At 47.3% G+C, this 15,912-nt stretch overlaps 1 protein-coding gene across 8 annotated transcripts in view; it reads left to right on the forward strand.

Moving 5' to 3' along the window:
* Positions 1-15,912, forward strand: part of sei (seizure) — a 325,563-nt gene that overhangs the window by 267,740 nt on the left and 41,911 nt on the right. For all 8 annotated transcript variants that reach the window (XM_070531711.1, XM_070531710.1, XM_070531712.1 and 5 more), the window contains 4 exons: positions 1,603-1,784; positions 11,954-12,350; positions 12,995-13,203; positions 13,970-14,213. In XM_070531711.1, the coding sequence (XP_070387812.1) occupies positions 1,603-1,784; positions 11,954-12,350; positions 12,995-13,203; positions 13,970-14,213 (1,032 nt within the window). The remainder of the gene's footprint in view (positions 1-1,602; positions 1,785-11,953; positions 12,351-12,994; positions 13,204-13,969; positions 14,214-15,912) is intronic.

Here is a 15,912-nt window from a genome sequence, read left to right on the forward strand (position 1 = left end):
AGGGAGTGTAAGGGTGCGCCTACTTAGATTCTTAGTCATATTGCAGCCAAGCTGATACCGCATCCCTTGCATCCTCCCCCCCCCCCCCCCCCCCCTCGTCACGATGAAATGAGCTGCCCTGCTTATCGGAGCCAGCAAGTGTGCGTGAATACGGGCTCGTCTTAGAATCTGGAAAATGCAATTCTAAACAAGCAATCAAATCACATATGCATAGCATCGGGTCGCTCAGTATTTCTTGAGTTCGCTGCGCTGTCGTTGACTTTAGACTGATTCAGCTTGCATTCGGGGAAAGCTTCGCATTCAATCATCTTTTTTTAAGAAAGGGGCTTTGATTTTTTTTTCTTCTTCCGAGGCGTACTATCGCGACCTACTACGTGGCTTCGCAGGCGCCGCTGGAGTAGATGCTCCTGGATCCATTCTGCAACACGCAATGGAGACGAGCCAACGTGCGCGTCCCTTTTATATACAAGTGGCGAGCCCACTCCCATGACGTCACGAACTGCTAGGCGCGCCGCGCGAACTATAACCTTCGTCTCGCCGATAACTACTGCTGGTGTGGAGTAGAGGTAACGCTTCTGGTTGTTACTGCAAAAACTTCCTCGTGGTGGCCTGGGCTGTAATCCGCCTACGGGCGAACGCATCCCGAATTTTCTTTTCAAATCTCTTAGTTTATTACACCTGGATATGTTTACATAACCATTTCCATGCAATATGACCTTTTCCTATACTCCATATCGATATCATACATGCTATACACACATTTTAGCGTTCCCACCATTAAATGTGCCACCACCGCCGGACATCGGCAAAACGCCCAATGAGCCAGGTAGGGCTTTCGCATTAATTAAGCCCTCGACTGTATTGCACAAAAAAGAATTTGCATGCCTAAATCTCATCTTTCGTGACTGCACACAAGTATCCATGATTGACGGGATGGCGCTGCCTTCCCTCGAGCATGCGCATGTCGGTTTCTTGTATTCCTTCGGTTCCGCCACTCTGCGGCCATTCAGTTGTAAATCGATGTACGTGCAGTCCTGCGCGTTCTGCTTGTGCCCACGTTTTTCGTGCTTATGTTTCCACACCGTGGAAGCGTACCAGCTTGCTCAGTATTCTGTTGTTCTCAGAATAGTACTACTCTGATGACTCACACACCAGAAGTATAGGGTCGCCTTTACTGAGCTACACTGAACAATAACTGAAACATTGCGTCCTAAAGTGCTTTAACGGAAATATGCGTTAGGCGCTAAATTCACGCATCTACCAGGCAGCGAGACCGTGCGCGCGCATTCATCGACAACTACGTAGATCACGTTTGTCACGTATTTGGCGCTGAGTAGTGCTCCTTCAAGTTCTGCGCAAGACAGTGCTAACCCTTCTGTTCTTCATAAAGAACCACTTCTCTCTCTTTACTTTGTATTCGCGGCGTGGTGTTAAACGGAATAGGTGCATGTACGTTGCACTGAACAGACGCCGTTCTCTAATTATGGCCGAAACCGTTTCCGCGCGATTAAGGAGGAAAGCGGATACCTCATCGTGCGAATTACGTCACGCGTGGTTGCCGCCCCTTGTACGGTGTCTTGTTCCCTTCGCGCTCTGTCGCAGTGGACATCTTCTTCATGATCGACATCTTGATCAACTTCCGGACCACCTACGTCAACTCGAACGACGAGGTGGTCTCGCATCCTGGCAAAATCGCCGTCCACTATCTGCGAGGCTGGTTCATCATTGACGTCGTTGCAGCCATCCCCTTCGATCTACTCCTTTTCGGCTCCGAGACTGATGAGGTAAGTCGCCCCTTGCTGCTGTATCTCCCGCGTCATCACTGAAGCACGTTATACGCTCGAGGCGGTTTGAAACCAAGGTGCCATAGAAGTTAGAACAATACAGTGTTTCTCAAGCCCATTATGTCATCTGTTTCAAGAACAGTGACACTTTTGAATGTATCGTCTGTTCCAAAAAAGTTGTGAAGCCTCTTTAACGTATTCCCTATTTCGAAAAAAAAAAGACAAAAGAAACGTTTGTCTAATGCGACTATATATCACCGAAGTTGGCGTCAGGCATTGCGGCGAAACCGAGATTGTCTCCCTAACTTCCTGGAAGGGTAAGTGAGCCAACTGAGCCTCCATGCCTTGTAAACTTCTCACATTTATTTGAGAAGTCATATTTTCACCAATATGCAAAAAATCGCATAACTTCAAGCATATGGTGGGCACTGTCGCAGCGAAATGGACATGTTTAGTGCAGATGCTGCATCGTATTGAAATTTATGTGCTATTTTTTTCCCACACAAGCTTCGCGGATCCTTACGCAGCCATGAATCAAAGCGTCATGGAGGGCAATAATTTTACGGCCGAAAAATATATTTTACCCTTGAAACGTTCCACGCGCATTACGGAGATGCTGGTCTAGTACTTATGCACATAAAGATGACAGGGGTTTTGTTTATTCGCTACCACCATATAACGCTTAGGAAGTTGTATTCTCTAACTATAGATCAAACGTAACTGATGTGGCGAATTGAGAATGTTGGTAAATATTTGAAAAGGTGGCAGCGCAAAAAAACGAAAGGAAAGAAAGAAAAACGACACGCACAGAGACAAGACAACAAGGACGAGCGCTAAACGCCCAATAACATTACTGTGAAGGATTCACGAATATATACGTGTTGCCCGAGCCAGGCGTTATCTGCGCGCGTGGGTGATAATAACACTTAATTTATCAAGAAGAGTGAAACGCGTGTGACACGGAGAATCGCCGAATCCGAACGGATTTCTAGACTTCAGAAGGGATGTGTCAGCATAGCCTCCATCACGCTTTCAGACAGAAAGCTAGCATATTTACGCACGCGCAGATGATAACCCCTGGCTCAGACTGCCCGTATATACTCGCTTATCATTAACATTATGTTATTGGAAGTTCAGCGTTAGTCCTTCTTGTCTCGTCTCCGTCGGTGTCTCTTTTTTTTTTTTTTGCGCTCCTGCTTTTTCAAATCAAACGTCACATGCACAAACGATGGCTGGTTGTTCGAAGTGCTTAGTTCAAAGCCTCCAACGACCACTTTTCCAGTACCCGTGCCACTGAATGTCGGGAACACCAACTTTATAAATAGCCAGTTAGGCATTACAGTATTTGACATCGGTAGTGCATTGACAACCTGAAAAAATTTTCAGGACATTTGCTAAACGGTGTTAAATTGGTGTTTAACAAACTTCCAGCGTTAGCATCGGTCTGTGTGCCGACACAAGCAACGCGAAGTACTGCGGTAATAATGTGGCATAGGGAGATCGGTGCAATGAAAATGTTACTCTGCTCTAGTTCTGTAAGAACTGCGTACAGGGTAGATCTGACGATCGCAACATACCCGAAGCCTTTATCAGGCACAGAGGAAGAGTGCGCGCAATGCAGTTGGCCTCTCAGCAGTAACTCAATACGTAAATTTTGCTTGGACCATTTCTCGTGGCGTCTTAAAATATCTATAAGTGCTATGTGTGCAAGTGCCCCTCGGCTCGTGTTACTTTCTTCGAATTCACTCCGTGCTCGTGCGACTAATACCTCTTAACCAAGCACTTGCGTTCAGCTTTTCTTAACAGGCCCTTAACATCGGCTAGTGTACACCATACTAATGTTGCTTGACTCAACTGCGTCTGTAGATGATGCCGAGTTGCGGCAGAGCGTATCTTTACCTTTCTTTCATGATGCACGGCTCTTTGCGAATGTCCTTAGCGAGCGGCTTCGAGTGTGTTTGTCTGTCAGACTGACTGTTTGCCTCGTGGTGTGTTTAGCGTGTTGTGTTTTTTTGCGTTGTACGCTGCCGGTAAGAAAGAACTGTTACAGCAAGAGTCGTTCTTTTAGTGTCTGTCTGTGCTTCTGTCCTTGTGCTTCGATAAACGTAGTACGTAGATGGGGCGCCACATCGCCAGAGGCGTTGCGGAGTTCGTGGCTAGTAGTAGAAGCCCCGATGGAGGCAAGGTCACTAGGCATGCCGACGTAGATATGTCTCCTGCTTGGTGCTGTTATGGCGTCGATTTCGTGAGCCATTGGACAGAAAGAAAAAGAAAGAAAGAAGTTGAACATGATTACACTAATCGATCCCTTTCTATTTCACTGTTTGCAGTTTTGAATTATCAGAGGCGGCAGCGTGCTCCTTCTTAACAGCTAAATGACGGTCTGTGCTACCTGCCACATCTAAATTTTTTCTTTGACGAGTAGTTCTATAGCCTTCGAGAACTGAAGTGACAAGGATAGTTGCGTGCCTATTTACTGTCGTTCTCAGTGGGGCGAACATTTTGTCAACTTTAAGTGTTATAGTGCACGAGCATGGGTACAAATGTAATGGATGGAGTGCGAGATATAACGAAGTCAGGAAGAGATAGGAAATCAATCAATCAATCAATCAATCAATCAATCAATCAATCAATCAATCAATCAATCAATCAATCAATCAATCATTATTCGAGGAGAGCTAGGAAGCAACTGGAAAAAAGCTGCAGAAGTCAAGCTTGACTAAGTCCTGCCCTGTATGGAAGAATTCAGCAGTGTGCAACACTGACACACTTTAACTGGCGTTTGTACGACGCAGCTAGTAACGAAGATCTGAAGTTGTTCTGAAGTGTGAAAAATATGGAGTAAAGGCTGATAGGTTAGGCTAAGGCGTTAAGTTCTGGCTGTTTATTTAGGATCAGGAAAGGGAAAAGTTTGTCCAAAAAAGGCAGAAGGTGCGTTGAGGCAGGGGGCTTGCAAATTATGGTTTGGACGTAAATGTGCAACGCCGGGCGTTCTCAAGTCTCAGATCGAGCCCACCGGCATGCAGGAACTGCGCTAGGCTTGAAGGCTGGATTACTTTCAATGACTACAACAATGATGCATTTTCGACTATCGTAAAAGCCGTACTTTATCTGACAAACGCACAAAAAAAAAACGAGAAAGAAAACCGCTGCGCCAACTCACTAACGATAAACATAACAAAACATTCTGTACTATGTTATTGTCAGTGCCCTGAATGTCCAGTGGCTCTCAAACTTCGTTTTGTCCATTGTCTAAGCTGAAACTTAGTGTTTCTAACACGCTCACTTAATTAGACTTCTGTAGTGCCTGCGTACTGTGGAGAGTGTGCTGTTTTACTTTGTGTGAGTAGTGTAAACCGGCACTTCTTGAGAAGAGCCCCGTACACTTGTAGTAGCATCGCTTCGCTTAGTCACTCATTGAGCATCAAATTGAAGATTGCCTCATATAGGCACATGGAACGATAGAGCTGGCTTAGATATGGCTAAGACTCAACCCAACACATATCTTATCTACAGATCTGCTTTATAGGTGTTGGTCAATGAGCAGCTTAATATCGCCAGACTTCGGGCGAATCGATTGGCATAAGTTAAGTTTGTGCCGTAGCTACGGTTTTGTAACAACTTTTTGGCTGCGACCCTTGTTGATATATGCAAAGTGAGTTCCCATATCCAGAAAGCCTCTTCGCACGCAGAGAGCTACGCATTTGCTGAAACTACAGGGAAACTACACTTGCAGTAAAGGTACAGTAAACTTAAAAGGAAGTTTGATTTGCCTGTGTGAATGCCGTATTTAAACCAATTTACTAAGTTGCTGCATTTGCACGCAATGAAGATCATGAACAAATAGCACGCTTGTTGGTAGAGGCGGGCAAGGACCAGCCTGACCTTGTGTGCTTCTCCCCATTTGTGCTGACTTATTGAACCTCCGGAGGGTTGGGATGGGTGAAAGGTAGGCGAAGCATGCTGATTTTTTTTTGTGGTGTACAAAACTGAGCCCGGAAGAGAAGAAAGACAGCTCTTCGATAACCGTAATATAGATACGAATTGTAAATTACGGTCTTCAATCTAGTGCATTTGGCAATTACTTCCCAATTCATTAGCTCGTTAGAACTCCTTGCGTAACTGTAGCTGGCTGCCGGCAGTAAGAAAGTGTGTCTGGGACGTTTCATTGATGGCACGAAACGTCAGTTAGGCCAAAAAGAAAAAGATGGGGACCGTATAACCTCTGCTTATAGGTTCTGTTGTGTAATGGCTGTAGTCTCTACTCAGAACGAAAGGAAGTACAAAACTACGTCTGCATATTAGCTCCATCAATCATTTTACAAGGTTTCGGGGCCTAAGGCGTGGACTATTAGGGATGCCTCATCGGAAGGCTCAGGAACAACCTTCACAATTTGTGTTTCTTTAACGTGCATCTAAAGTTATCGTATTACGCCCTCGTCAGAAGTTTCGAACCGTCATCGCTGTATGAAACAAGCACGTTAAAGCACGTTGCAATGCCAATTCATTGGTACAGTCTTAGCAAGGAATATTTAGACGAGAAAGGATGCCGTGTCTTAACCTTCGCAATGTTTTCTTCCCGCTTTTATTCGTGCGAGTCTGACGTTTGATAAAACGTATCATATGTGCGGCCATTACGTGGATATATGCGGTAATTTGACAGAAACACTCGTCGAGGCTCTTCTCAAGACGAATGTGCTCGCGCCGAGTGTCACTTGACTGACTGGATGTCTTTGGTGTTGTGGTTGCATTGTACTCACTCTCCCCTGTCTTCTATACTGTCTTTCTTTCTCTGTGCGTGTTCGTGTGTGCGAAACGATGCCTGCTCACGACACTCCTCTACACTGCTGGAAGACGGCGCCGTTCGAGCGGTGCCCTCAGAGCCGTGGACGAGCATTATCGACGCTCTCCGAGGAAGGTTACATGACTCCGCGCGTGGCGGCGCTTGCGACACCCATCGTGGCAGGCAGGGTAGCGTCTGCAGCTAACGGTCGTCGCTCGAGCCAGCTGCCTAAGAGTGCTGTAATATAGGCAGGCCCGGCGATTGACCCGCGCATTGTCGCTGCGTTGGAGAGAAAAGTGGACAGCGTGGACTTGACGCATCGTATAGCGCCGGTTCTTGAAGCTTGAAATGAATATAACATATGCAACTTCGAACACGCGTATATTTAGTCCAGATGCTTTCGATGAACTATTTCTTCAAGCGAGTAAATATTGTGGAGTAACTTATGGACGAATTTCACAGAACCACGCACATATGAGTGTAGAGAGTAAAGGTTGCAGACTGCAGTCTTATCATAAATACTTGACTCTAATATTAAGGTGAGGCGCCTCAAAGAATGCTACATCTTGAAAGAACTTTAGAAGTAGCAAACACTGGCGCCTTTCGTAAGCTAAGGCCAATGCGCCTTAACAAAGAAGATAAATATAACAGAGGCAGAAAAGAAACTTTCGGTAGCCCTGCGCTTGCGCAGGACTTAAATTCTTTTGTGCGCAGGGCACATATTCTTCGCTAGCTTCGGTTTCGCCCCTTCCGAAGCTCCTTTTGTCGTTCAATCGTGAGGGCAGCCGACGGGTCGTACTTCCAGCAGTGCAGAGATAACGGCGTAATAGGCGTGCACAGATGCGCTAACAACCTGTTGTGGTGGTGGTGGTGGTGATGATGATGGTTGCCTGTGTGTTGTTGCGTGCACTCACTCCGGTGTTTCTCTTTCCCTCCGTGCGGGGGCGGCCTGTGCATCCCGCACGGTGGGCGATCGGCGTGGCAGCGGCCACAGGCTGGAGCAGCACGGTAGCCCCTCCCCTGTTAGCGGAGCGCGCCCACGCTCAAACTACTTTGCGCGGCGGTAATTGTGGTAGCGGCCGTTACTGTCGGTGCTGTTTGCAAGTAGAGCGAGACGGTTGTGGGCGGTTGTCGCCACCTTTGTCTTGCCTTGGCGGCGCTGCTAGCGCAGTGGCGTCAGAAGTGCTCGATTAGTGTCGATATGTACGGTATGGTAGACGTCTGAAATAATTTGCACGAGAACGATGGAAAAGGAAGGGATTGAAGGAAGTGTCGGGTCTTGTCGGTTGTAGCCAAAGAACATAAGAGAGCCTGTTAGGCGCGCCACGCAGTTGAAAATCTCGTGGTGCTTTCTGCGGTATACTGCAGAGAGGACAGCGTCCTAAGGCAGTGAAAAAAGCAGCCAGAATTTGGTAATTTTACAAAGCGCGGTTCGCATAAACAGCTACAATGGAATGAGAAACAACTACGCGTCGCGTCGATAGAGCGTCTAGTGAAGGGCCGGTTACGCAACCACCGTCACAAACTGGGTATCCAAGGCCCATGCCATCTAGGTTGCGGCAGCTGGTGGCAAGCGAACAATCTTGACGGCAATAATTAGGTATCACTTGTTGTGTCGTTGCGTAGTTCTGCGAAGAACAGAGCCGCTCACTGGCCCATTTTTTAGGGTTTGCCCAGATGGTTGTACAAGTCATATACGTGTTGCTGTACCCAGCTGGAAGTGGGTTCCTCCTCCACTCATACCCCCTCGCCCTCAACACACGACCTTCCACCTCTCATTCGTTCTCTGCTTCACAACCTCCCCATAGCATCCCCTTAATTACTGTATACCAGCTCAGTGCAGTTGAAGATGGCAGAAAATAAGGTGGTGTGACGAAATTAGTATATTTGCAGACGCAACTTGGAATCAGCTAGCGCAATGCAGGGATAATTAGAGATAACTGGGTCAACCCTTCCTCCCGCTGTGATCATAAAGATAGGCTGATGATGGTCAAGACGTTGACCGCATCAACACATTCTTCTCGCACATCTCCGGACCAACGATCCATTCATTGAAAGATTACATCGTCGCAAATATGCTAACTCTTAAACAAAGGTCACAATCGGTACCCAAGCCCTTTGATCTCAACAACACTCACACAGACCACAAAAGTAAGTTGTGCCTAAGGACCTACGGCTATTTACCGGTATTGGGAATGCGTGATCGTAGCAGGGTGGTCGCTTGGTCGCCTCGCAAATGAGCCCGTCTGCCTGAACTGCCTGTTCTGTGTGCCTGCGTGTCTGCAGCCGTGCATGTCCGCAGAGACCGTTCGTTGCCTGGATCGCTGGAATGTGGCCGTTGGTGTTGCCGTGCTCACTATTGTCTGTCCACCGGAGGTGCTCAGAGCAACAGTCGCAGTTTTCAGCCTTGTTTGTTGCTTTGCTACACAATCTGCTTGTTTGCTTCCGTTGCGAAATTAAGCTGCTGCCGCCTCTCAGATTCTTCATCGCAGTGTTCACTTGACTGAGGCTCGTTTGAATTGGCACTCGCCGTCTGAAGCATCTGACTTTTCTCGCTAAAAAGCTGAAGCTAAGCATGGGAGCGCACATTAGCTGCCTCGTATCACAAAGCCATTAGCACACAGAAACGCTATTGCGTTAGGCGATGCTAAGAACACAAGTACTCGTACACCCTTCGTCAAAAGGAACCAAGCCACTGCGCTCGTGACTGCACCTCGTACTGTGGGACTTCTAGCCAGGCTTGCATTCGCATTCGTTATGCTCGAAAGCTCAGGAGAGGGAGGCGAGCACTCGTCCTCACTCTTCGGGGCTTTCTAACACCAATGGTTCCACGAGCGTAACGTGAAGAACCAAAGGCTTGGCATCGCAGTCGCTACAGGTGGCTTTGTGGCTTTTGGAAAAGGCTGTACATAAGCTTGTCGCAGCACTTCAAAATTGCCAACGACTTCTTTTGCAGCAATGCCGTTCTTTATGCACTTATGTCATCACTTTTTGTTTTTCGTTTGCGCAACAGCTGTAGGTGCACTTTGCGCTGCCGCATAAGTTCCCTTCAGCCAGAGCTGACTCGTGTATCTTATAGACGGACTTGTTTCCCGCTCTCTATAGTGCGTATTCACCCCGGATAAACATCTAATGTGGAAGGGCATTAGCAGTGCGTCATTACGTGCGACAGAATACACAGCTTCTGAAGTCTGATGCTTCGTCGCATGCGCTTCGTTTGCGGTTAGGCTATGCTTTATTTTATTCCTTGCAAATGTTCCGTGGTTTTCTCTGCCGATATTTCACTCCAAACTCAGCATAAAACCAGAAACTGTACGAGGCATGCTCCCATTAGAAATGCCCCCGCTTGCAGCTAGCAGCAGGAGTGCACATATATCACCCTTAAACGATACCTTCCTGCTCCATATCTGCATAACTGAAAGTGCACGTAGATTGTTTCAACGGGCTCAGGGGTTGGTATAGGGCGTGAGGAAACTGCGGATGTAGTGAAGGGGTCTCCTATTTTGGGTGCGACAGAATAGTTCCCGAAGTTGAAACTTAAGTTCGAACCATGCCTCGTATGTTGAATCACTATACACTCATGCGGAAACTTATGAAAAAGGTGTCTGAGTAAACCAAAAAATACGTCATAATTAAATATGTAAGCGCTAGAGGTTACAAAACAACCACTATTCAAGTATACACGAGTGCAATAGGCGCTTTATATGTGGCCAGGCGCATGTCATTTCTTTTTCTTTCAGGTTATCTGTTTTCCATTAATTATTATTATTTTTCTTCACATCAATGATTCGCTAGTTTCACAGATGTACAACTAACACCACTGACTTTGGTTTTATGTGTGCAATCCCTCTCGTGTATGATAAAAGGGACATGTTTCTACAAAGCAACGGTGTATTCATCCAAGGATTTTTCACAAACCATGGCTCCTCTGCTCCTCCAAAAATCGCGATATATTAGTAAAATCGTGTAAAATCGGGCTGTCAAGGTTACGATACGTGCAACACAGGCCGCCACCTTTCATTTTAAGTCTTACACCAACATTTCTCCGAATTTATGCTCTTCGGAGCATGTGCTGACATGACGGCATGACAAGATGCGAAAAACCTCGAAACAAAAGCACCCTGCGACTTCCGTAACACTAGTCAGAACCTTGCCGAAATATCATCACGTGCTAGGTATGAGAAGAAGGGACGTGGCAACCTTCAGGTTTCAAGCTAATGAGGTAAGGAGTAATACTAGTAGTATTATTACGGTGCGCGCTTGGCTTTTGTCCAGGATAACGTTTAGTTGTCAGTTCATGAGATGATAGGCCAGCCGATGGAAGTTATGGTTGTTTAAAAGCGAATTGTCGACGAAAAGGTCGGGTCTTAAGGACGCTGCTTCTTTCCAGTAGCTCCTGCCTTTACTCAGACAGCCTGATTTGCAAGCGCTTAATACTGGTTAGTGATTTGGCTAACAGCTCAGGTGACGTAGTACTTGTGTTGGTAAAGAGTGTTAATTGGAGATGGGAAGGACGCCTTCTCAGGCAATGTAGGTTACGCCGCCTACTTTTCTGGAAGAGTTATTGTCGCTATCATTCAAAGAGGTGAGGTGCAGTATACTCGTAGTGGGCGTTGTATTACAGTCGATTCATTGCTCGTATATTAGGTCAAGTAACGAATGATTAAGACAATATGACGATACTGTCCTCGCATCATAAACTCATGCAGTTGCAAGAAAATATAACGAAGGCTGCATTGTAGAGTACGAGCGGTGAAGTGAGCATTATGCGTTAAAAAAAAATGTTGATGCCATGGTTAACTACAAAAAAAAAGCCCTAAGATGAATTCATGGTTGCCCTGTATAAATATGCACTCGGCGTATTTGTAAGACCAGAAGAAACTAAGAACAGACAACCTATCGCCAGCTAGCTGATAAGCTGTTTAGTTCAAGTTTTGTTGAGAAGCTATAACGACTTTATCCTTCCGTGTTTACGTGCAGTCGCTGGAAGACAAGGGCGCAGAGGCTGCCTTTATCTTAAGATCAAAGCAGCATGGCATTATTCGAGGAGAGCCGAACTTTTTATAAGTCAAGAGTCTATTATGCGTCTTTCTTCTCGCTTCGCAAAACAGAGGCTGGAATGGCGGAAGGCATTAGTCTTGTCATTCTTCACGAAAAAGCTAATTCATGATTAGTTTGGTTAACAGGAAGCAATGACTCTCTTGTTCTTCGCTTTGGAAAAAAAGAATAGAAAAAAAAAGCGAGAGAGATCGCGCTTCGCAGTAAAGAGAGAGAGGTCACCCTGAAACAAAGGCAGGTAGCTACTGTAGCTAAGGGTGGTCGTGCCAGTGTTCTGCTGAGAGAGAGAAAGAGCGGTGTGAAGAAAGGGAGCCACCAAAACACGCAGACGACCACGCTGATCGGTCTTCTCAAGACGGCGCGCCTTCTGCGACTGGTTCGCGTGGCGCGCAAGATCGACCGGTACTCGGAGTACGGGGCCGCCGTGCTGCTCCTGCTCATGGCCACGTTCGCGCTGATCGCCCACTGGCTGGCCTGCATCTGGTACGCCATCGCCAATGCCGAGCGGCCCTACCGACAGCCCAAGATCGGCTGGCTCGACCACCTGGCCAACGCCACGCACCAGTTCTACATCAACGAGACGCAGGGCGGCCCCAGCATCAAGTCCAAGTACGTCACAGCACTCTACTTCACCTTCTCGAGCCTCACTTCGGTGGGGTTCGGAAATGTGTCGCCCAACACCAACATGGAGAAGATCTTCTCCATCCTTGTCATGCTCATCGGATGTGAGTATACACGGGCCTACCCCCCCTTTACTTCCAAGCGTTGACCCGTTGTCGACGTTCAGTGTGTTAACACGGTCGTTACGGTTTCCATCGTGTCTTGACTTTCACGGGCATGAGCTGGCGGCAACGGTTGTACTAATTTGCATCTATAACTTCGTGCATTCTCGCCTGCCTGCTTGCGTGTCGCCGCAGCCTCGTGACAAGAAACTTCAATAACAGCAACTGGGCTCGTAGTTATTTAGTAAACTATCGCATCAGCTGTGCTTTGTAAAACGCGCTAACGCGTTGCTAGACGCTCACGATGCACCAAATTGTTCTCACGATTTAAAAAGTGCTCAGATTGTTGCTTCTGTTTTCAGAGACAGGTTGCCTACCTTCATCTACATATTATTTTATCGTACGGCGCTCCACCTGTATTCATCGTTTAGGTATGACAGTTTTATTGGCAGAAAACTGCTTTACATATCTACTCTGTGGGCTAAGTTTTGATTATAATAATCACGGGATCAGAGGGTGAACTTGCGGATTAACACGCAGGGCCTTAAGTGCGTTCTTATCATTTAGGCTGCTCAAAGATCCTCCTCGCACGTACTGTTTTCACAAACACGGTGTCCCCTCCGGTGTGTTCCGATGTCGTCTCGCAGCACTCATGTACGCCAGCATCTTCGGCAACGTATCGGCCATCATCCAGCGTCTGTACTCGGGCACGGCCCGGTACCACACGCAGCTGCTCAGGGTCAAGGAGTTCATTCGCTTCCACCAGATCCCGAACCCGCTGAGGCAGCGCCTCGAGGAGTACTTCCAGCACGCCTGGACGTACACAAACGGCATCGACATGAACATGGTGCTCAAGGCGAGTACTGTCGTTCGTGCGACATTCTCCAGGGTGTATTTTCAGTCTGATAGATGTAAGCTCAGACACCAACAAGAATGGTGTCCCGAGATCATTGGTCCAATATGACATACCCACATTAGACACGACGGGCACACGAATCCCTAGTTTGCGGAAGATTACAAGTGTCTGGTAAAGCGCTGAACAAACTTGGATTTTACGGCTGGCTACTGATGTGGTCAGCCACACCACCTTACCCTTTCCCCACTTTTGCCAAGTTCCGGCTTTACTCTGGAAACGTAACTCTGCATGAAAATAGTTTCACATGATTCTGACGTTCCTGTCCGCGTCACGCTCATATATGCCTTATGGTTATTGACAAAGGACCGTCCGTTTATTGTTGTTCTCACGTCCTGTCGTCCGCGAAACATTTCAGCCCTCGCCATGCGTATCCACGCTGCCTCCTACTGACGTCGTTTGGCGCTCCCGCGTGCTGGTAGAGTAAAGCGTCATGCGCCAACCGAGCGTCATACAGTGTCAGACGTGTCTGAAAAGGGAAAAAAAAGAAAAGAAAGGAAAATGAAACAGAAAATAAAAACGATGAATACATAGCGCGCCAAGCTGTATACGACGACGAAAAAGCGTGTGCGTGTGCGGCGTCGGAAGCTCGAACTCGTGTCACGGTCCTCGATATCGGAGCTGACCGTATGGTGCAAGCACGTGGGACAAGCGTCAGACGACGTTAACGAGTCGTCAAAAACCTTATGCCAGCGCCGGTCGTTCGCAGGGATTTCCGGAGTGCCTTCAGGCGGACATCTGCCTCCACCTGAACCGGAACCTGCTCAACAACTGCCCGGCGTTCCGCGGGGCGAGCCCGGGCTGCCTGCGCGCCCTCTCCATGCGCTTCAAGACCACGCATGCGCCGCCGGGTGACACGCTAGTCCACCGCGGCGACGTCATCACGGGCCTCTACTTCATCTCACGCGGAACCATCGAGATACTCAAGGACGACATCGTCATGGCCATCCTCGGTGGGCTTGCCGGTCTTTACTGAATGGCGTTGCCTGGTTTTGCAGTGCGACTCAGTGGGACGAATGCGTCGTCGCCGCGTTTAGTGTTGGCAAACGAGAACTATAAAATATTGTTCTGTGGGGTTCTGATATCTCTGAGAACAAAAAAAAAGAGGAAAGATCTAGAAATCTTTGAAGTGTTAAATGATTGTGTAGTAGCCCCCCTTGCCCCATTATTTAAAGAAGAAAGAACTTGCACAATATGTGTGTGCGCCCGCACACGAACGTACTAATTGCTCGAGAACAACCCAAAGGAATACAGTGACAGTTGTTAGAAGTATTGTTAACAGGATGGCTCAGGCTATTGAGGGGCATTATTACTTGCACGAAGATTACACTTCGCGTAAACAAAACAGCAAAAAGGAATGCTGCGAAAGTAATCGGTTGTGCTATGGTTAAACGCGTTCAATACATGCAGTGCATCGGCCATAGAGGCGCCACTGATAGCCACCCCAACAGGCGCTTTCGAAAGTACGCATGGTATACGCAGTGGTAGACGACAGCGCTTTGCAGCAAGGATGTCCGAGGTTCGTGGCATAAATGTTTCCTTTTTTCGGGTGCCAGACTGCTACTTCAGTGATCACAACTGCGGTAAAGGCGCAGGCCTCTATGAGAATGGGCGTGCACATGATGCCACCGGGGTTTCGGACAAAGCAGTCCGCATACGTGCTGGGTGCGCGCCCCCCAGACAAGCGCAACGAATCCCAGTTACACGAACGTATGTATATACGTATCCGTATAGCACGAGTTATACGTGTTAAGTATCCTCTTCGTTTTGTTAATTAATGCGATGTTGCAATCGCCTTTTTTTATTCTACCGTTGCCGTAATACTCTTTATGTACCTCAACAATAGGCTCCCTCCGCTGGTGCATACTTATATCCCAAAGGACTCTGCACGGCCCAATTCCCGCACAAATCGTCATCATTTTGCTACCGATGAATACACATGAAATCGCCTAAAAAGTACCGTATAGGTCATCTCAAGAAGAATAATTACGATTTTGTAAGTGGAATTGTTTACTCTAGTCAAAGAAGTCGCCAATCGTGCTTTTAATTGGTGAACTCTTTGATTGTTGCTTAAATCGCAAACATGTCAAAGTTGTATGGCACCTTAAATAACGACCGAATCAAGCATTTATCTCGTGGTGAAGTGTGTATGGTTGTTTTTTCTAAGAAAAAACAAAAACTCGCGAAATGCGCGAAATGTGACATGGATGCGCGCTCGAGCGCCGCTACTCAAGCGCCTCCATGCAGCAACCTCTGAAAGATATACGGCTGCATTCGTTTGTCGCCGCATCGTACAAGGCTTCGTCATGTAGGATGGCTCGAGAGGTTTCGCCACCTGACTAGCGTGGTGCGATAAGCGTCAGCATTTGCGGACGGAAGAATATTGTGCTCGATCATGAAGCACTCGGGACAGCTTTAACCTTCGCGTATCATAAAACAAAAAAGCTACAAAAGAAATTCAATCAATGTTAAAAAGAAAACACTGCGCAAAAGGGCACGACAAAAAATGTAGCTCTCGGAAGAATAGAAAATAGCTACTCAGCAGTTCATTTCAATAAAAAATAAACCAAAAGGACGTACGGTGTCTCGGACGCCCACAAAGAAACATCCAAAGACGCAACTGGTTTAGCCATTTAACCTGTCTGTTTCTTG

This window comes from Dermacentor albipictus, chromosome 1, assembly GCF_038994185.2.
Source record: "Dermacentor albipictus isolate Rhodes 1998 colony chromosome 1, USDA_Dalb.pri_finalv2, whole genome shotgun sequence".
NCBI lineage: Eukaryota > Metazoa > Arthropoda > Arachnida > Ixodida > Ixodidae > Dermacentor > Dermacentor albipictus.